This window comes from Podarcis muralis, chromosome 5, assembly GCF_964188315.1.
Source record: "Podarcis muralis chromosome 5, rPodMur119.hap1.1, whole genome shotgun sequence".
NCBI classification, from domain to species: domain Eukaryota; kingdom Metazoa; phylum Chordata; class Lepidosauria; order Squamata; family Lacertidae; genus Podarcis; species Podarcis muralis.
Window position 1 is genome coordinate 14,757,114 of NC_135659.1, and position 24,927 is coordinate 14,782,040.

Below are 24,927 nucleotides of genomic sequence, written 5' to 3' on the forward strand. Positions count from 1 at the left end.
GTGCCGTTCTTCTTCTTACAAACCTCTGGCCCAACTCTTTGAACACTTCTCATTTTCTTTGCAAGAGGCATATCAACCATCTCCTCAGGAATTTGGTCCGAGTTTTCAACTGTGCTATCATCTTCCTCCTCCCGGGAGCGTTTGGGTAAAGAAGAACTTGGTGTAGCTGAAACTTGAGGAGAAAATTTCATTAAATTCAAAACACACTTTGCCCAAGGCACAAAGAAAAACAAACAATTATGGCTTTCTTTTTTGAGGAGACTGATGCTGGCACTTGAAAATTACTTCTTTTAGTTCTAATTCAAAATAATATATTTAAATAAAAACCAAAGTTTATTTAGTGCTTTCCCCAAGCAAAGCTGGCCAGGTTAAGTCCTTAATGCTTCTAATATAGGAAATTTAACCAACCTGTGCCAAATACAGCTGTCGAAGTAGACGGTCTTTCTATCTGTGAGCTCTGCACCACCTCCAAAATTGTGGGAGGTGGATCTTGAGTGGCTGGTTCTATCTGGGGATGGCTCTGCTGAGTGGGCTGAACAAAAGCTGTCGCTTGAGTTTGCTGCTGAACTGTCAAGATGGGCTGGGAGAGAGATGTCTGGACGTTGGGGCTTGTGGAGCGCACAGATCCACTTGTGCTTCCATAGACTGGAACATGTTCGACTGGTCCTTCTGACTGCATAGCTGAAATAAAATTGTTGTAACCGTTAGTTCCAGACACATAATATTCAACTTTTTCAAAAATGAGAAAGCTGTAGCTGTGGCCCGGGGTTCAAGCTGGTACCCAGCTCTGAAATAAATTCCATCTCACTTCCTTTTATTTAAGGTGAGCGGCGCTGACAACAGAATCAAGTGAAATGCCTCACAACCTATAGATTAGAGGACAGTCCTTTCTACAAACCAGAATTGTACATTTCAGCTGCATGGAAGTTAACATGCATGCTACTTTAATGAACACGAGAAACCCATCGCCTGCCTACTACAGCATTATTCTTTTCTATTAACTGCCTTTGAGAAGACAAACGAATCTAGGCATTTCTGTGTACTGTTCCTCACTTCCTGTTTCTTTCCCTTGGGCATTTTCAAAATTCAAACTGGTTTTTGCAACAACAATGGAAGTTTTCCATTTCTACAAAAAGCAATATAGATTTTCAGGGTTGAAAGTGGCTGGGGAGGCCCAGCCAGATGGGCGGGGTATAAATAATAAATTTATTATTATTATTATTATTATTATTATTATTATTATTATTATTATTATTATTATTAATTTTTAAGAGCACTGAGGTTCCACAAAATCCTTGATATAGGAACATCCCAAGAACCGGGATTGCAACCATGAACATTCCACCCAAGGGCCAGCGCTTTTTTCCTTAAAAAATGTTTTGGGGTACTCTCATTTTGACTCAAGAAAATCACCATTTTATAGTTCAAATTGGGAAAAATAAGCACAGTAAATGGACAAAAGTACAAAGATTCACAAAATGTTTAGGGGTATGCGTCCCCCTGCGTCCCCCCCAGAAAAAAGCACTACCTAGGGCACTTTATGTTATGATGTTCGTTCTATCAAATCCCAACCTCAACCATCAGAAGTGTTTCCTCGCTTTATGAATTGAATGGCTTCACAAACAGTACAGGAGGCAAAATATGCCTCTGTGTTCTAATGCTTTTGATGCAGTGGCATTGTGATTGCCTGGGATTCGGACTCGGATGCTGAACCTGAGGGATCCCAGCTTGCACAGGATTCCCTGCCTCCAGAATCAGCTGAGCCGGGGCTGGGGCATGAGCCCGAAGGGTCCTCACCTGTGCTGGATCCTCAGGTGCAGGCATCAGGTGAGTCTGGTCTTGCTCCTGAGGTGATGGAGAACCCATTGCCTGCAGGTGCTCCACTCTCAGCCCCGTCAGGGGAAGAGGAGGTTGCCTCTGAGTCCGGTAACCCTCCAGCCTCTCCTGAGCTGCAGAGGCTCGGGGCAGAAAGGCAGAGGGAACTAAGTTCTCGCAGGAGTGCTCGCCTCCAGGTCAGGAGAGGTGAGTCACCTGAGGATCGGGGCCGCCCTATGCCTTGGGGCAGATAAAAGCCAGCTAGCCCCAGTCCCAAGTTGCGGGAGCAACATTGTTGGTTGCTAGTTCCTGCCTGAACCCTGTCCTGCTTTCCTGCCCGGGCTCCTGACCCGCCCTGGCTCCCTGCTTGCAAGCCTGTTCCTGACTTCACCCGACTCCCTGCCCTGCACCCAGCTTCAGCTACTATGGACTGCCTCCACGTTACAGCTTTGACCACGGACCGGACTTGGACCTCGCCTCTCGGGTAACCCACGGGACCAGCACAGACATATAGAATTCTAGAAATTACACATTAAAAAAATTACTATTCATCATGTACATTGCTAAGCCTTTTGATCAGTAACGTACCTTCCTGAGTTTCCACCTGTGTTGTCGGCATAACTGTGGCTGTTGGGGTAGATGTAGGATTTGTGACAGTTGTCGGAGTCAGCATTGGGCGGATGCTGGCCCTTGGGGTCGATTTGTTCCCAGCTATTGCAGCTGCTGTCACTTTGCTTGGAGTAGATACAACAGGAGTTGGTTTGATGTTGGCTGTCGGTGGATCTGAAGTACTAGCACTGGATAAAAGTCAAAGTTGTATGTGTTAGATATTATTCTAAATATATGCAAATAAGTACAATGTAAACAGTCTTCACTGGAGTAATGTGTAGAAAGGTAAAGGTAAAAAGGTAAAGGACCCCTAGATGGTTAAGTCCAGTCAAAGGTGACTGTGCAGTTGCGGCGCTCAATAGGTCTTACACCCTAGTAAACACGTTTAGGATTACAGTCTAATCTGAGTGAAGGGCAAATTTCCAGAGAGATGGCCATGTTAGTCTGTAAGCAAAGGCAACTGGCAACAGTATGCCTTGTGGCCTTTAAATGTCCATAAATGAATTACAGCCCTATCCAGGCATTCACAACCTTCAAAGGGGAGGAATCACGGGTGTCCTAAAGATTTTCTGTCCCCCACCACTTTTAGTACACTTTTATGACTTCTATCTCATTCCCTAGTCCTTTGCTTAGTTTGCCCTTCCTTCCTCTAGCAACTAGGGAAGCAACTTTCCTGCGGTAGGTTCATCTGAGATCAGGTATTCACTAGAAGTTATTTTCTGCAAACAATACTACACAACAAGCATTCGTTCTTCCATTATTTTTTAACCCAAAGCATCCTGGTATGGGGAAACTGGCACCACAACCCAATGCTTATTTTCTTAGAAACACATTCTACAAAACGCGAGGGACCTGGCATTCGTTTGCAGACAGCTTTCCAGTTCATGTGGCCAGCATGACTAAACCACTTCTGGCACAATAGGACATTGTGACAAGTGCCAGAGCCCATGGAAATGCCGTTTACCTTCCTGCCACAGCGGTACCTATTTATCTACTCATGCTGGTATGCTTTCAAACTGCTAGGTTGGCAGGAGCTGCTACAGAGCAACAGGAGCTCACCACCACTGTGGGGATTTGAGCCACCGACCTTCCGATCGGCAAGCCCAAGAGGCTCAGTTTAGACCGCAGTGCCACCTGTGTCCCTACTGTGTAGAACAGAGGCAGCTATAATGTATAAAGTATCTAGGCTCCACACCCAGCCCATTCCTGTCTACCAGTCCCTCAGCTGATCAAGCCCCCAGGAGAGGGCTTCATTAAACGGCTGCCCACCCCTCAGTGGAGCAGTTAACAAAGCCCCCCCCCCCCCCCAATCAAGGCAATTTGAGCTGGTGATAGATACATCACGGGTTCCAGGCTGCCGCCAGCATAGCACAAGACGGCAGGGGGGAAGTGAGCTGTGCTGCCAGTGGCTGGGGAGCCGCAATATACCACCAGCTCAGAAAGTCGGAAACCTGTATTGCAGTTTGACTGCCATACCGGTTTCAGACAATTAATTTCGTATCGCCCTGTGCTAGTAGCAGCTTATAAAACAAGAGTGGGAAGGATCGACAGAGGTATGAAAGAATGAACACGAGAACTCACATTCCTCGGTCACCTGCAGCAGGAGTCGACTTAAGGGTGATCTGTCTCTGCTGTTCTGGAGCCTATTGGACAAAATGCTTCATTAAGCCACAGGATTCAAAATATCAGCGGAAATGATTGTATGAAATAGCAGCTAAGTCTTGCATTCTACTGAATTATTATCAGAATATTGACGTTTGTGTTTTTATTACAGATTTATTGAGACAATGAATTCTCAGAAGGCGGTGGACTCTTCTTCACTGGAGCTTTTTAAGCAGAAGCTGGATATTCATCTGTCATGGACTACAGGAGGTTGGACTAGATTTCCCTTAGGGTCCCTTCCAACTCAACAATTCTATGATTCAATGCCATCTTCAAAAATCCAGACCCCTCAACCACCACAACTAATCTAGTAGCAGATTTAGTGGATGGGAATTTGGTATCAAACCACAAAACTAGAGCTGCACAAATTGTCTACCTTAAAAAAAGATAAAGGACCCCTGGACGGTTAAGTCCAGTCAAAGGCGACTATGGGGTTGTGGCTTTCAGGCTGAGGGAGAAGGCGTTTGTCCACAGACAGCTTTCCGGGTCATGCGGCCAGCAGGACTAAACCGCTTTTGGCGCAATGGAACACTGTAATGGAAACCAGAGCACTCGGAAATGCTGTTTACCTTCCCGCCGCAGCGGTACCTATTTATCTACTTGCAGTGGTGAACTTTCAAACTGCTAGGTTGGCAGGAGATGGGACAGAGCAACAGAAGCTCATTCCATTGCGTGGATTTGAACCGCCAACCTTCCGATCGGCAAGCCCAAGAGGCTCAGTGGTTTAGACCACAGTGCCACCCGCGTCCCTACCTTATTGGTAGATTCTGCTGGCTCATCTCGCTGCTCGTGGTGCCTCTCTTGCTGCTCTCGGAGCTCTCTCTCTAGGCGGCAAATGCGGCCTTCATACTGTGATTTAAGTGCGCTCATCCGCACTTCCAACTCAGTCTTCTGCTCTTCCAGTGCACCGCTCTTTTGTTTCCACTCCTCACTTTCTTTGGTCAGCTGTTCCTTCGCACCTGAATTAAAGTATAGGAAGGCAGGTCTGCTCACTGTGAAACTCCTTACCATGTCTCTTTATACAGGAATTCCGGGAACATCATTTTCATGAAGAGCTCTGTCCCTGCAGGTCCCCTAATACAGTGGTACCTCGGGTTACATACGCTTCAGGTTACAGACTCCAGAAATAGTGCTTCAGGTTAAGAACTTTGCTTCAGGTTAAGAACTTTGCTTCAGGATGAGAACAGAAATTGTGCTCCGGCGGCGCAGCAGCAGCAAGAGGCCCCATTAGCTAAAGTGGTGCTTCAGGTTAAGAACAGTTTCAGGTTAAGAACGGACCTCCGGAACGAATTAAGTACTTAACCCGAGGTACCACTGTATCCAACACTTCCATTTTAACATGGCGTTATGCAAATGTTCAAGGGCTACATTGAGAGGGCACTGGGATCAGGACTCCCCTCCAATCCAAAATCCATGTCGGGTATTATATCTGCACAGTGGCCTGAGTGTGTAGGCTCAAACCATGCAAGCAGAACACCACTCAAGAGTACGCAGCCTGCAAGTTTCCGTCAACATGTGCTGAGCTCTATATATAGGGCCCTTGCATTAACAGAATACTGGTACTAATCACAAACAACTCCTACCCAGACGTGGGGCCGGCTCAAATCTGCCATCTCTGGGAGAAGAGTGTCCCTTAATTCTGGCTCTGGCTCTACCAAGAAACCAGAGTCTGCAAACAGCTCTGGCCTAATCAGTAAACAGATACGGCTGCTTTTCTCCTCTTCATACTACAGCACTTAGCTTAGGAGAAGGATTTTTTCCTGGCAGGTTCCTGCAAGCTTTAACTATGCCCATTAGTCCTGCTGGGACGACAGGCTCCCAGTTCTGTTTATACTGTGAAATAAAGCAGCATTCAATGCATGGCTATCAGATGGGCTTGTGTGCTGGCACAGTTCCCTATCCCCTTACCAAATACACCTCCTGATTATCTGGATAGGGCTAAGCCATGTTTACAAAAGCAGCAGCAACTAAAGGATGGAATATTTTAGGATAAGAAAATAGGATTAGATGTGATGTCCTGCACATCTTTCTGTTTATACAAACACACTTTTGAAATCATTTTGTGAACCTGATGAAGTGGACTCTGTCTAATGCAAGCTTCTACATTGATCAAGTAGCTGGAACCTTAAAGGTAAAGGTACCCCTGACCATTAGGTCCAGTTGTGGCCGACTCTGGGGTTGTGCGCTCATCTCACTCTATAGGCAGAGGGAGCCGGCGTTTGTCCGCAGACAGCTTCCGGGTGATGAGGCCAGCATGAAAAAGCTGCTTCTGGTGAACCAGAGCAGCGCACAGAAATGCCCTTTACCTTCCCGCCGGAGCGGTACCTATTTATCTACTTGCACTTTTGATGTGCTTTTGAACTGTTAGGTTGGCAGGAGCAGGGACTGGGCAACGGGAGCTCACCCCGTCGCAGGGATTCGAACCGCTGACCTTCTGATCGGCAAGTCCTAGGCTCTGTGGTTTAACCCACAGCGCCACCCGCGTCCCGTAAGCTGGAACCTTACAGCAACATAAAAACCTTACGCCGAAGAACTAAAAATGGCAACTGCTTCGAAAGAACTGCCAGGCAATTCACCTGCTAACTGTGCAATCCTCTGCTTGGCAGCCAGAAGAGTCTTCTTCATCTTCTCCTCCTTCTCAGAAACCTGCTGCCTGAGCTGCTCCTCTTGTGATGTTTTTTCCTGCAGATCTTGCTGAAGACGGGAAGCCTCTGACTGAAGCTGGGCTACCTGTTCCTGGAGATTTTTTACTTCGGTGTCCTTCTCGCCGAGCGTCTACAGAAAGCAAGACATGGAAACTTTTAGGATACAGAATTGCTTTCAATCACTGGGTGATTAGTGAAGTAGCACAAGCTTTCTATGAGAAGATCCTAGACAATCTAAGAGCTGTAAGAGCATAGGGTGTTTGAATCTGAGTATACTGTAAAGGAGGGACGCGGGTGGCGCTGTGGGTTAAACCACAGAGCCTAGGACTTGCCGATCAGAAGGTCGGCGGTTTGAATCCCCGTGATGGGGTGAGCTCTCATTGCTCGGTCCCTGCTCCTGCCAACCTAGCAGTTCGAAAGCATGTCAAAGTGCAAGTAGATAAATAGGTACCACTCCGGCGGGAAGGTAAACGGCGTTTCCGTGCGCTGCTCTGGTTCGCCAGACGCAGCTTAGTCATGCTGGCCACATGACCCGGAAGCTGTACGCCGGCTCCCTCGGCCAATAAAGCGAGATGAGCGCCGCAACCCCAGAGTCGGTAACGACTGGACCTAATGGTCAGGGGTCCCTTTACCTTTTACCCAAAATAATGTTTCTTTGCTGCTTAGTCTTAAAGACCACAATACAGTCATAAGTTATTTTAGTTTCCTTTTTAGGCCCAAATCTGTATGCTTTTTCTACCCAAGCTTCCACTTCCTCTTTTTTCAGATCCCAACATTCCACAAAAAATCCTATGAAAGATTCTCTGAGTTTTTCTTCTTCCAGAAAGGGGACCCCCCTCAATCTCAAATACAATTCTTTTCCCTTCAACTGAAGGAAGGCAATTGAGTTAGCATTTTCATACTGCAACTGTTCCAAGTCTGGCACTCTAACAGTCTCCAGCTATGCCAACCTTGTATCATGTGTGGTTACCTCATCCTTCACGTCTTTCAAGTTGGTGCTTAAAAGTTCAATCTTTTTTTCCAATTTATCTATACTTGCAGTATTACGAGTTAGACCTTCTTAAATGTCAGTTAACATTGAAATTAAAGTCAGTCATGACTGGACCTCCCTTTATCAGGGCTCCCTTTACCTTTATACTGTAAAGGTAACTTCTCCCTGTGGTGTAACGTTTTCTGAAACACTTATAAACGATTTTCTATGGCATTTTTTCACCACTACCTACTCTTCCCCAATGGTTTCAGGGCAGCACACCTGGGAATATCCCTTTAAGGCAGGTTAAGCTGAAACAGCATGACTGGGCCAAACCTCACAACCATCCAGGGATGTAAACTTGGTCCCCCATCATACAAGCACAACATCCCACTTCACTATTTTTAGTAAGCTGATTATTCATTTTGGGAGTTGGCTACAGACACATATGCACCTCAGAAAAGTCTCTCCCACCTTCTGTAAATTTTCAATCTGTCCTTCCAAGGCTTTTATCTTGGTCTCAGCTTGGCTCAGAGCTTCTTTCACTTCTTGAATTTCTTTGTCTGAAACATGTTGCTCTTGCTGTTCTGCAGAAGACGGAGTTGATGCTTCTGCAATCACCTGAAATTTTGGATAATTAACATCTGCATTGGTGAATGGGATTGGTATTATGCAAGCTATTAACCAAAATTACAGCAGGTTGTATATTCTATTATAATAATTCATAATTAATAAGATTAAGAATAATTAATAATAATAATTTATTTTTATACCCCGCCCATCTGGCTGAGTTTCCCCAGCCACTCTGGGCAGCTCCCAACAGAATATTAAACAGAATAAAACTTCAAACATTCTACATTCCTACAGCCTCCCCAGACTAAAGCACAATTTTCAAAAATGAAGACTAGCTGAATTTACAAAAATCTAATATGGAAGAGCTCTTCCATTTTACTTATCAGAAGTTAAAACCTACCTTGTCATGTTGTGCTTTCAGTTCTTCATACTGAGTCTTGTATCTACGTCCAATTTTCTTGACCTGTGTTATCGTTTTAACTTTCTCTTGGATGTCCGCCAGTTTAATGTCCAAATCTTTCTGAAGGGTGTCCTTTTCAGTTTTCGTTTTTGCCAGATCTTCTCGGAGGGTCTGGACCAGATTCTGACTTGTTGTCAGTGAAGCATTTGACCTTAACAAAAATTGAAAGAACTTTTAACACAACGGAAACCAATGAGAGCTACTTTCTGTATACTGCTGCCTTTTATTATTGGAAAATGTGAGCAGTTTAAAAGAGGTATGAAAATAAAAATTAAGGGTCCTTGCTTATGGTATCTGAATCCACGGCTGCTACTACTACCAGCACCTGTGGTAAAGGCTGAACAAATATATCAGGATTAGAATTGCCAAGACACCCCATTAACTGCTGAAGAAGAACTTAATGTTGATAGGAACGGGTGCTTCTACTATCAAGCATTTGGCATCTCCAAAATTTTAAGACATTCTTTGAAATCTACCTTGCAATTTCTGCTTTAAGCCTGCCTATGTCTTCACTCATCTGCTGTATACGTTTGGTGTTCACCTCCTTCTCCGAAAGAAGCTTCCGATACTCTTCAATATCTGTATCTTTTTGTTGGCTCAATAAATGCTGCAAGAAGAAATTTGCCTATGAGCGAGCTTATTTTTTTTTTACAATTTATCTTATTCATCTGGTTTCTTTCGTATATTTATATTGCACTTAGTATCAGCAGGGTATTTAAGTGGTTTATAGAAAGATAACAAATATATAGCTATACATACGTAACGAAACTAAAAAAAAAACACCTTCAAAATATAAAAGATCCACAAAGCAAAAACACACAGCAACACACATTCTGAAAACTTCATGAGATTCAGGACTGCTGCCTACTTGTAATTGCTTAATGGAAAAGAAAAATCCCTTCCCTCTTCATCCTCCCTCACTCTGATCAATATTTATCTTTCCATGAGCTCCCAATAATATTTAACTTAGTGCAGATATCCCTCCTAATGCTTTTAGCTTTTCTTAAATGCTTCCCTCCTTCCTGTCTAAGCAAAAGTGTAAATTTGCCCCAAATCTTATACCATATCTATTGTCTTATTCCCCTTTCTTGGTCTTCTATTATGTAACATTTTCACCCATCTTGGGGTGGGGACCTCCTTATTGTACTCTGGAGAAATGTCCTGTTGAGGCATTGCAAAACAATAGTCCTTGAATCCAAGGTAAGCTCACCTGGGTCCGTGCTTTCCAGCGTTTGATATCCTCTTCCAAAAGCTTCTTCTCTGCTTGAAGCATCCCACTCTTCTCGCTCAGTTCAGCATTAGACTCTTGCAAAGGCAGGATATCAGCTTCCAGTTTACGCACCTGAACACATAACGGTTTAGAAGTTACTTCCGAGTGACTTTGTTGCCTGGTACAGCTAAAATCTTCACATCCAGAGTTTAACGTCGTGTCTCAGTGAATGAACAGCTCCTTGATTTGAAACTTTCAAACGTCTCAAATTACTGTAGGTTGTAAATTGTATATTCTGTAATTTCTCATTTTGTTCAATAATTTGTGGTTTTCAGTGTTTTAGGGTTTTGAAAGCTAGATTTAAAATTCATACTGACTTTTGCCTGCATTTGCTGCAGTTCCTGTTCCAGTCTCTCTTTCTCCTCCCTCAGCATCTTGTTGGTTTCTATCAGAACATTCATGGTCTCAGTCTTCTTCATTAGTTCTTCATGCTGAGCAATTGTTTTCGCTGTCACCTAAAATTCAACACAACAGTGAAATCCCTAACATGTGTATCAATATCCACGTTTTCAGGAAGATGCGATCTGGAGGGCCATTGTAATTTACTTGGGAAACTATTAAGTGCGTTCATTAACCCTGTTAACTCGGCAAAGTTAACTGTCAGAGCGAGCAATATATATATAATAAAAGGTAAAAAAAAGAGAAAGAGTAAAGGACCCCTGGATGGTTAAGTCCAGTCCAAGGAGACTATGGGGTTGCGACGCTCATCTCACTTTCAGGCCAAGGGAGCCAGCATTTGTCCACAGACAGCTTTCCGTGTCACGTGACCAGCATGACTAAACCGCTTATGGCACAAAGGGACACCGTGACGGAAACCAGAGCGCATGGAAATGCCGTTTACCTTCCTGCCACAGTGGTACCTATTGATCTACTTGCACTGGCATGCTTTTGAACTGCTAGGTTGGCAGGAGCTGGGACAGAGCAACAGGAGCTTACCCCATTGTGGGGATTCGAACCGCCAATCTTCTGATCGGCAAGTCCAAGAGGCTCAGTGGTTTAGATCGCAGTGCCACCCGCATATAATATGCACAATTCTCAAACATAAAAGGCCACTGTGGCATCTAACAAGGTTCTCCTACTCCAGGCCCTTACCAGGTGTCTGTACTGATCAGCCTCTGGTCCATTACATGAATCCAGTGGTTTCAAAACGATCTATAGTTCTATCAATTAACATCTCTGCTGCACAAACATTCTGAAGCATCCGTTTGTCACAGTCAGTTCACATAAAACAGTAGCCTGGGTTTTGACCCATATGAATTGTGGGTTCACTGCATGAACACAGCCCACACTCCTTGTGGCTTTGCAATGCAGAGAAAAGAATTAACTAGTGGTCTTCCAGGGAATCTTGGCCACCACAGCCAATCTTCTCAGAGGAATCTCATTGTTTTCTAAAGAAGCCAACTTAAATCTAAGCATTCATCTTCACTTCAAACACCAGATGTTTCGGCACAGACAAATTATCTCAGATTCTTTGTATGTAACAATAGTTGTGTTTCTGAAAGCAAGCCAGAGGTGTTCTCCAGATATTACCAACAAAACAAGCAGCACTCCTAATAAACTGCATGTCTGTCAAGAGGACAGGAATGTTTCCAGGAGGACTCTGAAGTGTCATTATACAAAGGAAAATACTTCTGTTAACTTCTGTTATGTTAACCAAAGGTGACCATAGGCACACGCATACATACCTGCACTTTCTCTCTCTCTGCATTCAGACTTTCCTGCAACTGTTGGAGCTCCCTTTCCAAATGTTCCACCCTCTGGCGGTACCGTAAGCTCTCCACTTGTGCCACCTCAAACCTCGTTTCTGCAATCTCCTTTTCTCTGCGTATAAACCTGTGGTGGAAAGAAGCACTACTTGAAATTAAATGCCTCAACAAAACACGGTTTAGCCCGCAAAGCTAAAAATTGCTGGGTTTTATAGGGAAGTTGGAAAACATTACCCCTAGGGCGAATCGATGTTGGGATTTGTTTTGGCCCTATAATGTTATTACAGGCAAATGCAGACACAGTGTGAGATCATATAGTTTAGGATCTGAAAGTGGGTTGTCAGACTATCCTATGTTACCAGTGTGTTTGTGTGTGCATTGCTACCCTTGGTTAAGGTTTAAGTCATGTTTCTGAATTGGAGTTTAGGAGCACCCTTCAGTTAACAATGGCCACATAAGATACCCAAGAGGGAGAAGACACACGGGGCGAGGATTTGAGTGCAAGGAGTGCGTTTACAATCCTGCTTCTTCTTCCCCTAGAATATGGCTCTTTCAACTGCTTCAGAAAAATCACAATTGTTTCAATGAAGGCAGGAAAGCAAACCGGATTCTTGAAGAGCCATCTGCTTACCACAAAAGCCTACCCCCTGCCTTCGACCACAAGGTGGAGCAAATTCCCAACCCGATGACCTTCTACCAATGGGAAGAAGTTTTGATTTTGTCAAATCTGCTCAAATACTAGGCATTTCAAAAATCCCACTGAAACATTTGCAAATGGGCCCTGAAGTAGGATACAGCTAATATTTTGTTGCGAGCCACCCAGAGTGGCTGGGGCAACCCAGTCAAATGGGCAGCTTATAACAGTAATAATAATAAAGATGGTGCTCTCCCCAGATGTTGTGGATTATACTTTATCACCACTTACCCTGTTCTCTGGGGATTTGTAGTCCACATTTTCTGGAGCTTACCCAATTTGTGCACTCCCGTGGTTCATTACTTTGCCAATTAAATATATAAAAATAATAAATTTTGATTTATACCCCACCCTTCCCGGTTTAAAAACTGGGCTCAGGGCGGCTAACAGCAAATATAAAACATTGATTAAAATGTGACTTAATAACAGCATAAAATACAACATCAAATGTAACATCAATATCAATAAAATTCAAAAATTCAGGGGTCATTTTGGGGAAAAACCAAACCAAACCAAACCACCCCAGTCAGTAGACATTAAATGATCACCAGGGCTAACTGGCCAAGTTGGTCCTACTAGGGCCAGCAAGGAGACCAGGGAAGAATTTAAATGTGGGGTCCCAGAAAGGGTTTCTTCATAGAAAAGGGAAAAGTAAATAGACGATCAGGCTAATTCAAATCAAAGTGCAGGCGGAACAGCTCTGTCTTACAGGCCCTGAGAAAGGAGATCAAGTCCTGCAGGGCCCTAGTCTTGTGGGACAGAGCGTTCCACCAGGTCGGAGCAGTCACTGAAAAAGCCCTGGCCCTGGTGGAGGATAGTCTGGCTTCCTTAGGGCCTGGGAATGACATCAGATCCATACACTAAATAACACACCTGAGAATTTCCACTATCTGTTCTTGTGATTTTCCTTCTTCAGTGAGAGACACATTTAATGATCCTGGCATGCCTTCCTTCATTGAAGACATCATCTTGTCGCTGAGAGTTTCCAGCTGTTCATGCAACAATCTGTTCTGTTTTTCTAAGTCTTCACAGCGAGACGCCAGCTTAGAAGCTTCATCCTTTAAGAGAATATGAAAGCTGATCACTTCAGAAGATTTTATTTTTTAATGCCACCCGCTTTCAGGATTGCACATATGTATAAAACTTGTACAGTCAGAAAAGTTACCTTTAACATTCTCTCTCTCTCTTCCCACGAAGCTCTGCTCTCTCGCAATGCAGCTTCTGCTTTCTGGGCAGCTTCCTCCAGTTGCTGCTTTATTGTGGAATTCTTAGCAACTTGTTCTTTGGCAGCCTGCAAGGCTTCAACATCAGAGGCATGAAGCATCAGCTCCCGCTCATATTTATTCTGTGCTTCCGCTGCTATCTTGGCCTGTAAAAAACACACCCAGCTATCACCACTTCTGAACTTTTAAGGAATTCAATTCACTTTATTTGGCCTCCTGCACTTTAAAGGTTCTCATTTTGACACTAAAGTGATGTGTAAGTTTAAGTGGGGAAAACAAAACCCAGCCTATTCCAAGCAGCCTTGCTGGTTCTCCTAAAATTTAGGATACAAGAGTTTTCCACCACTGCATTCTAGATTAGACAGATTTATTTTTTGTAGCAGGAGCCCACTGATTACATAAGCTTGCATGCAAGTTCCCAAGCGATATAGCATTACAGTGTCATTCTAAACAAAAGGAATAAGACACTGATGCTTCACATTTTCAATGAGTGCAGACCAACATGCAATAAACTAAACATTCAATTATAGTGGTACCTTGGTTTACAACCATAATCTGTTCCGGAGGTCCGCTCGTAAATCAAAACAGGTTGTAACCCAAGGTGCTCTTTCGCCAATGGGGCCTCCCCCCAAAATTTTCATCATCATCAAACCTTTTATTGGCATCACATACAAACATCCATAGCAAATCAATACAGAATTCCCACCTTCCCAGTGACACAAATCATTTGTCAAATGAAAGAGGCAAAGCAGTCTAACATTACATCTCTAGGTCTCCAGGGAGATCAGACGTCTACAATGTGTTTCGACAACAAAAAACCAGATGAAGATATTTAGCCACTAACTTGGTGAGCTCTTGATTATTCCCCAATAATAGAAAATGTATGACCTCTAACTCTGGTTTCCATTTGTGGATGCAGAGTTGATCTAGGAACTGCTGGCGGAGATCAGCATATAGTTTACATTTAAGAACCATATGTGTAAGTTTCCACCTGATGGTCTTCACATGGGCAAGTTCCTTCTCCTTCCAAATTTGTTCGTAATAATAAAAAAAAGGTTGTAATCCAAAAAAAGTTCGCAAACCGGGACACACACTTCTGGGCTTGACGTGTTTGTAATCCAAAACGTATGCAAACCAGACTGTTCGCAAACCAAGGTTCCACTGTACTCCTATTAGGCTAGAACAGAGAACACCAACCTGGTGCCTGTAGACTCGCTTAGTGTTCCCAAGCTACCAGAGAGCCAGCGTCAGATTGGCGGCCTTCCCTTTTTTCCTTTTAGTTATTATTTGGGGGGGGATCTTTTTTGGAGACCGCATGCACCTTTCTTTGCCTCTGGAGGATTTTCTGAATGTGGAGGGTAGGTTGTTCACGCATGGTCTCTGTGTGTAATTGAGAGAGATGTACTTGGGCAGAAAGAGATGGAGAGATGTGCCGTGTCTGTGTGTTTGGTGTGTGTGAAAGGGACGGGAAGGTATTATGAACATTTGTTCTGGGTATGTGTGTAGTTTGTGAGACAGAGAGATAGGTGTACATGTGGGTGGGTGGGTGGAGGGGGAGAGGGGGAGGTATGTACTGTCTGGAGGAGATATGGAATATGGGGGCAGGTATGTTATCAATGTGTGGTCTGTATGCATGCAGGGTCTGTGAGACAGAGAGGGAGAACTACATCCGAACAGAGAGGCAGCTATATATGGGAAGTACTTGTGTGTGTGTGTGTGTGTGTGTGTGTGTGTGTGTGTCTGTATGTGCATGCGCATGGAGAAAGAATGAGACTGTATGAGTGAGAGATGCAATGCTTGCTTGTGGTCTGTGCAGTGTGTGGACAGCTTGTATATTTCTCCTGGTACTGGGGAATGCTCCCTGTTATTACACATCAACAGCATTTTTTGGGAGGGTGGGAGGAAATATAAATATTGTGTGATCTCCACAATCAGGAACCAGGAGGACATAGCTGATTTCCTAAGCAGGGGTAAGCAGCAATGACTACACACTCTCTAATTTTGTGTTAAGCCACACAGTCACAGCACTCATGTTGTATTACACCACACACCCATGATAACCACACCCTTTTTCAGAACCAAAATGTGCCCACTGGTCCGAAAAAAGGTTGGCAATCAATGGGGCTGGTACAATCCTCATTTATGAGAAACACAGTCATGGAAAATCAGTGTGAAGGAATGGGTTTCCCAAACCCAAAACTGACTGTGCAGGCAGTTTGAAACTGCACCAAAATCCCTATTTTTCCTTAGCTAAAATGCTTTAACTTGAGCTCTTGAGCCAAAACCCAGCTGTATAAACAAGTGCTCAGAGCCCTCTCCTTTATCAGTTTGTGACGGCAAGGATGGCCTTGACTGTACCAGTAGAACAGGGAAGACATGTCTGTGCCTTATCTTACGTCCTGACCACAAAGACGCACAGACCTAGTCCGGGAACAGCGCCAGAGTGTGTTCTTGGGAGTTGATGACCTCTTGCTCCAAGAGCAAGCATAGGAAACAGGAACAACCTTTTATGGTCAGAAGTACAGGAAGGAATACCCTTTTATGGTTAAGAATACCGGAGCAGGAACATCTGTGATGTCAACCTGCATGCACAAGCTGACGTGGCTGGATTCCTGGGGAAGGGGGAGAGGGTCCCTGGAGGATATATATACTGCATGTAAACTCTCATTTCTTTGGACTTGCTGTGGACTGACCACGCAAGTGCTTTTCTGCTGTTCCGGAGAGCAGAAATAAAGAACTCTTTCTCTGAACCAACCCTTGGTGTCATTTGACTTCCTTCCTCCTGTCCGCAGACCCAATCGGTTAACTCCAATAAGGCTACAAATTGAACATAAATTATCAACAATATCCTGTGTCTGGATAGGCCTTATAAAAACTTACTTGTTCTTGGCAGTCCCGTTTAGCATGCTGCTCATTGGTAAGAGCTGTATTTGCTCTCTGAAGAGCTTCCTGGACTTCAGACTTCATACTGGCGAGGTTTTTCTTCAGCTCGGAAAGCTATTCATTAAACATCAAGTGTCAAACAACAACGAACTTTTGAAAACCATTACATTTTAAAGTTACAACTGATTGGTGCACTGAATAATCAAAATTTAATTAAGTGCTAAACCTGAATTTGACTTAATTCAAGGTCATCTGAGGCAGCTCTTTACTTCTAAGCAACTTCCCCCCAAAAAATAGCCTTTGCATGCTTAGGGCAGATCGCTATAATCGTGCTTTTCATCTGAATGAAACAAACACTGTCATCACTGGCTGTTTTCCATTACATGCCAAGGAAGAAGGAAGATTTCAAAAGATAAAGCTTATTTTGTGATGACCACATCAGAAAAAATACCGTATTTTTCGCTCTATACGACGCACCAGACCATAAGACGCACCTAGTTTTTGGAGTAGGAAAACAAGAAAAAAAATATTCTGAATCCCAGAAGCCAGAACAGCAAGAGGGATCGCTGTGCAGTGAAAGCAGTGATCCCTCTTGCTGTTCTGGCTTCTGGAATAGCTGCGCAGCCTGCATTCGCTCCATAAGACGCACACACATTTCCCCTTACTTTTTAGGAGGGAAAAAGTGAGTCTTATAGAGCAAAAAATATGGTAATTGTGTGAATTAATTAACACAAGTAACTCTGTATGCCCAATGGGGCTTTGGGTGCCAGTTTTTAAGAACAGCAGCCCTGACACACACCCTCCACATGCCACATGGCAAACAGAGAGGACTTGCAAAAGCACATGGCAAAATGGCATTAGGATCTGGCGTTCACCAAGTTAAAGAAAACCTTAAGAATAAAAATTACACTAGGTATGCTTAAGCCCCTCTACAGAGAAGCCCTTTGTAGCCTGGCCAAGTTCTCTTGCTAGCTACAGTGAAATGAAAATGTATGATGGATGGAGAATACTCGTGCTTCTATACCTGCTGTTCCATGTTCTCTATAGCTTTACGTTTCTCATCCTGAAGCTCCTGCTTTTCCTTCTCTGCCTCCATCAATTTCTTTTCTAGTTGGGACTGGTACTCAGAGGCCTCCTTCAGGCGGGCTTCAACGGCAGCACGAACTTCTTCAGTTACCTGCACAATTAACTCAGTTTTAAATGTGATATCCATAAGTGGCACACAGGAGACTTGCTTACAGTCCATCACTTTCACTGAGAATGGAAAGTAAGCTTGAGAAATACAGGCCAATGCTCAAATCTGAAATACAGGCCAATGCTCAAATCCTAACCCTAACCCTCACATTTTAAACAGTGAGAAAAATCTACAAGTGTAACAGATCAAGGGCAAGCTGTTAGCTTGAGGAATCTGCTGTGAGGACAAAGCATGTCTGAGATACTCTTGGGCCACTTTTTATTTTATAGTTCCTAAATAAATGCCAATTAAAAATGAGATGTTTTCCACTGGCTCTCAGCAAGAGCAGCTCATGTAAGGGACAGGGGAAGCTAACTACACAAATTATTTGACTGTATTGATCACAGCAGCAGTGGGCAACATCCGGCCCACAGATCTAATTAGATCTGTCAGGGATCCTAATCTGATCTGTCAGGGATCCTAATCTGGCCTGCAAACATATGCTTCTGTATGGATCTTTAGGAGAGGGCAGTAAAAAGTGAAACGGGAGAGCAGGCTAGTTGTTCACAAAAAGGAAGGGAGCAGGGAAATAGTGCCTGCACATTTTAGATTCTAGAAATGTTATAAGCTTTTTTCTTTTTTAGTGAAAGCTGAGAATCTGGAAACTGTTATTCACCTAGAGTTCACGCAACTGCCCCCCCCCCCCTTGTGGGAATCTATGCCAGCAAGACTATTTTCCCCAAGTCACCCCCACCTGCCGGGCACCTGAGATTACCAGCATTAATTGATCAAGGAAAGGACATCACTGGTGCACCAGTTTAAAAGTACACTGTCACCTGGGCATGCAGAAGAAGTGCTGGATCCCAATTCTCGAGGGTTGTTTCCCCCACCTTCTGTCTAAGTCACAAGAAAACTGCTTGCGTTTGTGCAGCTGTACCATGACAACATAGTTCCACGTCTAAGTCATATTTAGCAGGCAGTTTTATAAGCCCAGTACCTGCTTCTCTTTGTTCAGGGATTCCTCAAGGCTTACAACCATAGCTTGGTATTGCTCCACATTACTTGTGGCAATCTTCAGCCTTTCCTTCAAATCATTCACTTGCTCCTCAGACTGTCTCAATCGACTTACGAGATCTTCCACATCCTCGCTTGCGCTTGGCTGGCCTAAAAATGGCAAAGATAAGGTTAAACAAAATAAAGCGTTGCTCAAATTAATTCTGGATTTGGGGGCATACTACATGGAAGCTATTTTCTCGTGTTTTACACAGGTTCAACTCAGCAAATGTTTACACTTTTTCTTTTCTTACCTTGACCAGGAGCTCTTTGTGATGACTGGGATGCTAACTGGGCCTCCATATTGTGAAGCTGTTGTTTTAATGTTGCAATGTCCTTTTGGGCATTCTTCAGCAGTTCTTTTGTGCTAGCATGAAGATTTGTTTCTGTCTCAAGCTGTCTTTTAGCATCCAATAAGTGAATCTGAAAAGGAACGGCCATACTTTACTTCAAAGACAGCGACTAAAACATAACTCAACTGCAACCATAGGTAGCTGAAAACAGAATTTTGCACATCTCTTCACAAAACTGGGGGAAACTGTGAACTGCAGAGGATATTTGCGTTTTGTTTGGGGAAATGTGAATTAGGTAGGTTTGTATGAAAATGTACATTAAATGAATTTCTTCCTCCTTCCCTAGAAGTAACAGGTAGGTTGTACAGCAGCTCTCATGTTTGCTCAAGCATAAGATTTCTTTGGATTTTGTTTCACTTTTCTACGCTATCCTCTAGAAACAAAAGTATAAGGCATTTCTTCCATGAGTGGAAAAAGCCTTCTACACATGGGGCAGTTTTCGAAGCAACTTTACGATTTGATGAAATACTGTATGAGCTCCATTCTGGTGTCTTGAACCAGAAATGAATTGAAATCCATTTGTCTTTTTAAAAAACCATCAATACCACAAGAGTGCTATGTCAACGACTTGTTTCTTTAATTTCTCATACTTACATCTTGAGTTTTGTTAACTGAATGCCTTTGTTCCGCCTCATTTTCTAGTTTTTTCTTCAGTTGGGCTATTTCACGCTCCAATTTCTCTATTTGGTTATTGAGTCTCTGTTGAGTTTCTGTCTCAGCCCTTTCCAGTATCACCTAGTGAGAACAATATATACTAACATGGAACATTTTTGCTGAACTGTGCTGAAAGGAAGTGAGCTCCCAATTGCTTCTGTAAAGCCCCCACCGCCAAATCTGTTACTTGCACACAGACCTATGTGCAAGAGAAACATTGTGTTGTTCCTGAGCAAGCTTTCCTCCATGCACACCCACTGCTGATACCCAGAGAGCATGAGTAAAGAGGGCACAAACAAACCTGAATAGATTGCAGGTTAGTCAGCAGCATATTTTGTCCTCTTTGTGCTGTTACTAAAGAATCTTTTTGCTGAGTCAGGCGAACCTCTGCCATTTTCAAAATATCCTTCTCTTTTTTCAAATTCTCTGCTCTCACCTTTGAAAGAGATTACATTCTAGGTTAATTCAATCCTGGTAAGGTTAAGTGTTGACATCTGTATAAAGCGAGTGATTAACCCAAAATTTACATTCCTGGTGAGTTTTCAGCAACTTGAGTACATAAAGCCAAAACAGATTAATCACAGCTTAGCTAGGCTCATGTCGTCCCTAGAAACAGAAATATGTTGCTGTCAACCAACTCAATGAAGGACAACAAACTTATGATATGATAATCCCCAAAGCTTCTCAAGCTATAATTCTCTTTCTGTGCTATGATCTTCAGATGAAGGGCAGTATATACATTCAATAAACAATAAATAACCAATTCAATAAGTAGCAAGAAGTAGTAGTATTAAGTGGGATATGTGTGTGTTGAATTAAATTCACTCACACAACATAATTTTTCCTTCTCCCTTCCCCTGGAACAATTCAGTTATGCATAATATGTTGTACTACTTACCTCTGCCACAGCTAGTTTTTCATTAGCTCCTCTCAGCTCTTGAGTCATAGTGTTGATAATTTGTTCTTGTTTTTGAGTGGTTGCTGAAAGCTTCTGGATTCTTTCATGCAATGATGTTATCTCTCGCCGATATCCTTCCACATTATCCTGAAGCATCTCGTAACTTCACAAGGAACATAGGTAAGATCATATTTCAACCAGACTGGTATTACAAACTCAAATGAGGAGAATTCTAACAATTTTGTTTCCACTAAAATCAACTGGAGACAAACAACTCAATAGGTTTTTGTGTGTGCAGTTTTCCAGCGGCTAAACTGGTAATCTTACTGAGTACAGACAGTTCAAAGCATAGTTTTCGCGCTCCCCGATAAGTATGTTTAAGAAAGAGGATGCAAGTTACTGAATATTTTTAATCAGTTCATACCTCATTATTTAAAACATTTATTCTCTATCAGCCGAGGATCATAAATAATGGTTTTAAACTAACCATGGTGCAGATGTAATGCCGACCATGGTTACCTAAAAAGTGGAGGAGGTTCTGATGCTGCACAGTACTCCCATCTCCTAACCTTAGTTTGATCAGGCAATGTTAGAGTTTACCATGTTCCTTTAAGTAATTTGTCCTATTTACTGCACGAGATTACTGCCACAAAACTCCAGGTTTCAGGGCACAAACTGCAATCCTCCAACTGCATTAATAGTACAGAAGTCTTTCGCCAGCATTCATTAACGATGGCGTCGTTAGAGGAAGCATCGATTTGAGCTCGTCAGTTGTGCAGTTTTTATTAGTTTTATCAGCTTTTATCAGTTCTAGTATTTTATTGCTCAGTATCTTTTTCTTAATTACTATAATCACAAAGTTTAAGTTAAAAGTTTTAGAGAAAGCCCTGGAAAGTCTCGGAGAAAGCCTTAATTAGCTCCAGCTCGACTCAATCTACCAACTACTTATCAGCAGGAGTGGAGATCAAATGCCCTAATCTTGGAAGGATGCCAAGTTTCCTGATTTACAACAGAAAATAGCAGCGGCTGCATCTCCAGGAAAATGTCTAGGAAAAAGAAGCGATCGGCTTCATCTCCACAAGCAAGCCCACAGCAGATGTGCAAGCAGAGTAAACTGAATGATTTTGTAAGAGCCCAGAATCCAGAACCTACCACATCAAACAGAGTTCATTCTCAGGTAGGTGGGGACACTTTAATGGGTGGAGACCACCCAGGGGAGAACGCGGAGATGAGCGCCCACAAACCGTTCATTAATACTGTCTTACCGCTTGGAAGCAAATTCAAGTTGGGTGGAAATCTTTGTATTCTGTGACCTCAAGTCTGTAACCTGCTCCTGAAGCTTCTCATTTTGCTCATTCAGGAGTTTGTCGTTCTCTGCCTTTTCTTTCTTGTAGCTCTCAAAGAACTCCTGCAGCTGTAGAGCAAGTCAAACGCGTTCAAAGATAAATACAAGGCCAAGCAGAAAACTGTGCTCCTTTTGTAAAGACGAGGAAAAGGCGTTTGGAGAAAGACTGGCTGGTACCTGTTTAAGGGCAGCCTTAGCCTCCACTGCTTCAGATGATTCTGTCACTGGCACAGCAGCAGGAGTTGACATGGCCTGAGGCGCCCCTGACAGACGCTTAGGGGTCACTGCCAGAGACATTTCTTCTGGCAAGATGCTTGAAGCTATAAAAGAGAGAGAAGCAACATTATCAGATCAGAGAAAATGGAAAGATCCTTTATTTCTTACCTTTCCGAACCATCCTTTCCCTAGAGAGCTCAGAACAGTCCTCCTACTCCCCATTTTATGCTCACAACCTTGGGGGGGGGGGCAGGCTGTGAGTGTGTCACTAGCTGAAGGTCATCCAGAAAATCGCATGGGTGGATGTGGGTTCAGACCCATGTGTCCTTGGCAGTAAAGGTAAAGGACTGCTGGATGGTTCAGTCCAGTCAAAGGCGACTATGGGGTTGCGGTGGTCATCTCACTTTCAGGCCAAGGGAGCCGGCGTTTGTCCACAGACAGCTTTGCGGGTCATGTGGCCAGCAGGACTAAACCGCTTCTGGTGCAACGGAACACTGTGACGGAAACCAGAGCGCACGGAAACGCTGTTGACCTTCCTGCTGCAGTGGTATCTATTTATCTACTTGCACTGGCATGTTTTTGAACTGCTAGGTTGGCAGGAGCTGGGAAAGAGCAACGGGAGCTCACTCCGTCGTGGGGATTTGAACCGCTGACCTTCCAATCGGCAAGCTCAAGAGGCTCAGTGGTTTAGACCACAGCGCCACCCGCATCCCTTTTTACCTTTACCTTGGCAGGAGTCTGACCGTCAACCCAGTGCACATTACTGGTTCTCATTCACACTAATGGGCTACACTTTCCAACAGTGACATTTTCGTGGGCTGTGGAATTCTCCATTCCAGACCTCAAATTCTATCAAAGTTCATGTTTTCATTTACATTTATGCCTCACATCTGGATCAAATGATCTTCTAGACAGCTTACAATATAATACAAGCATATAATTAGGAACCCAGAAGCCCATTCCTCCAGCTAACGGCAAAGGCCAGAGGTTCTTTCTCCCTCACTTCTGCATTACTAGAGCACTTTCAACAACTGGAGCATATTATGCAAATCCTCATAAACATGCAAGCTGTGTTTATTTCTGCACAGCTGTCCAACTTGCTTTGGGGAGTTTCAATTCTTTTGGCGAAAGGGACTGTCATCTTCTCCTGCTCCCACTGCCCCCAAGGTGAAAGCTTATATTCTCCAGATTCTGCCACTAAAATCTAGCTCAGCTGAGGAAGAACGCAGGTGCCTCCTGCCGCAGCTGATGTCCTTGAAGGTGGCACTGCCAGAGGTGCTGTCACACAATCTTCTCAACCTTACTGTCTTCTACTCCTGCTTTCAGCTGTGAAGTCTCACAAAATTCCTGTGGTCTCACAAAATTCTCAGCTAAAGCTTTGCAGTGTTGTTGCTTTTTAAAGGGGCTCAATATGTGGCTGAAAGCATGAATCAAAATTAAATCGATTCCACCAATAATAATTATAATAATCATTTATTATTTATACCCCACCCATCTGGCTGAGTTTCCCCAGCCACTCTGGGCGGCTCCCAATCGACTATTAAAAATGATACAGCATTAAATATTAAAAACTTCCCTAAACAGGGCTGCCTTCAGATGTCTTTTAAAAATAGCATAGCTGCTTATTTCCTTGACATCTGATGGGAGGGCGTTCCACAGGGCGGGCGCCACTACCGAGAAGGCCCTCTGGTTCCCTGCAACCTCACTTCTCACAATGAGGGAACCGCCAGAAGGCCCTCAGCGCTGGATCTCAGTGTCCGGGCTGAACGATGGGGGTGGAGACGCTCCTTCAGGTATACAGGACCAAGGCTTTAAAGGTCAGCACCAACACTTTGAATTGTGCTTGGAAACGTATTGGGAGCCAATGCAGATCTCTCAGGACCAAGGGATACATTTAGGCTGTAGCCGAAAAGAACAACTGTGGTGTGCATTTGGAACATCAAGCAACATAGAATGTAAGACTGAATCTACACTGTTCCTTCCGTAAGTATGAGCAATTTGTTCCAATCATAAAATCACAACCTGAAAAATGGTTAGGCAAACCTTTGGGACGTGCTTGCCATTCTACCCTCTCCAATTCTCACTGTACACAATGAAGAAGAAGAAGAAGAAGAAGAGGAGGAGGAGGAGGAGTAGTTTGGATTTGATATTCCGCTTTATCACTACCCGAAGGAGTCTCAAAGCAGCTAACATTCTCCTTTCCCTTCCTCCCCCACAACAAGCACTCTGTGAGGTGAGTGAGGCTGAGAGACCTCAGAGAAGTGTGACTAGCCCAAGGTCACCCAGCAGCTGCATGTGGAGGAGTGGGGACGCGAGCCCAGTTCACCAGATTACGAGTCTATCGCTCTTAACCACTACATCACACTGGCTCCGAAGCCTAAACCTTGCTTTCCTCGCATTACAAAGAAGTACATTGGCATTATTGAAGGGACCATACCTTGCAATGGAATGGAAACTCCCGACGTCTGTGCCAGCAAGATGCGATACATGTCACGCTGGCGAACTATGGAGTCTACAAGCTGCATCTGGTGGTGCCGTGACTCACGTAACTTTTCTAGCTCAGTGATAGCTTCAGAAAGTTGACTCTGCAGCTCAGAAATCCTGTCATGGAGAGAAAACAATTCTACTAAATCTTTTTTTAAAAAAAATCAACATCAGGTAACAAATATGTCTTATATTACTGCTTTCTAAAGAGAACGAATATGTGATTAATATCAGATTTCT

The 24,927-nt window shown here is 43.7% G+C and overlaps 1 protein-coding gene across 2 annotated transcripts in view; it reads right to left on the reverse strand.

Annotated features, from left to right (window-relative positions):
• The window catches only part of TPR (translocated promoter region, nuclear basket protein), a 56,887-nt gene that overhangs the window by 17,271 nt on the left and 14,689 nt on the right, over positions 1-24,927 (reverse strand). For both annotated transcript variants that reach the window (XM_028732501.2, XM_028732502.2), the window contains exons 14-37: positions 24,641-24,804; positions 22,165-22,307; positions 21,908-22,056; positions 20,643-20,805; positions 20,046-20,180; positions 19,685-19,825; positions 18,992-19,160; positions 18,682-18,848; positions 17,535-17,687; positions 16,508-16,624; positions 13,570-13,773; positions 13,278-13,462; positions 11,690-11,837; positions 10,322-10,459; positions 9,945-10,076; positions 9,211-9,341; positions 8,675-8,885; positions 8,176-8,322; positions 6,663-6,861; positions 4,840-5,045; positions 4,006-4,067; positions 2,404-2,612; positions 409-681; positions 24-172 (exon numbers count right to left, since the gene is read on the reverse strand). In XM_028732501.2, the coding sequence (XP_028588334.2) occupies positions 24-172; positions 409-681; positions 2,404-2,612; positions 4,006-4,067; positions 4,840-5,045; positions 6,663-6,861; positions 8,176-8,322; positions 8,675-8,885; positions 9,211-9,341; positions 9,945-10,076; positions 10,322-10,459; positions 11,690-11,837; positions 13,278-13,462; positions 13,570-13,773; positions 16,508-16,624; positions 17,535-17,687; positions 18,682-18,848; positions 18,992-19,160; positions 19,685-19,825; positions 20,046-20,180; positions 20,643-20,805; positions 21,908-22,056; positions 22,165-22,307; positions 24,641-24,804 (3,895 nt within the window). The remainder of the gene's footprint in view (positions 1-23; positions 173-408; positions 682-2,403; positions 2,613-4,005; positions 4,068-4,839; positions 5,046-6,662; positions 6,862-8,175; positions 8,323-8,674; positions 8,886-9,210; positions 9,342-9,944; positions 10,077-10,321; positions 10,460-11,689; positions 11,838-13,277; positions 13,463-13,569; positions 13,774-16,507; positions 16,625-17,534; positions 17,688-18,681; positions 18,849-18,991; positions 19,161-19,684; positions 19,826-20,045; positions 20,181-20,642; positions 20,806-21,907; positions 22,057-22,164; positions 22,308-24,640; positions 24,805-24,927) is intronic.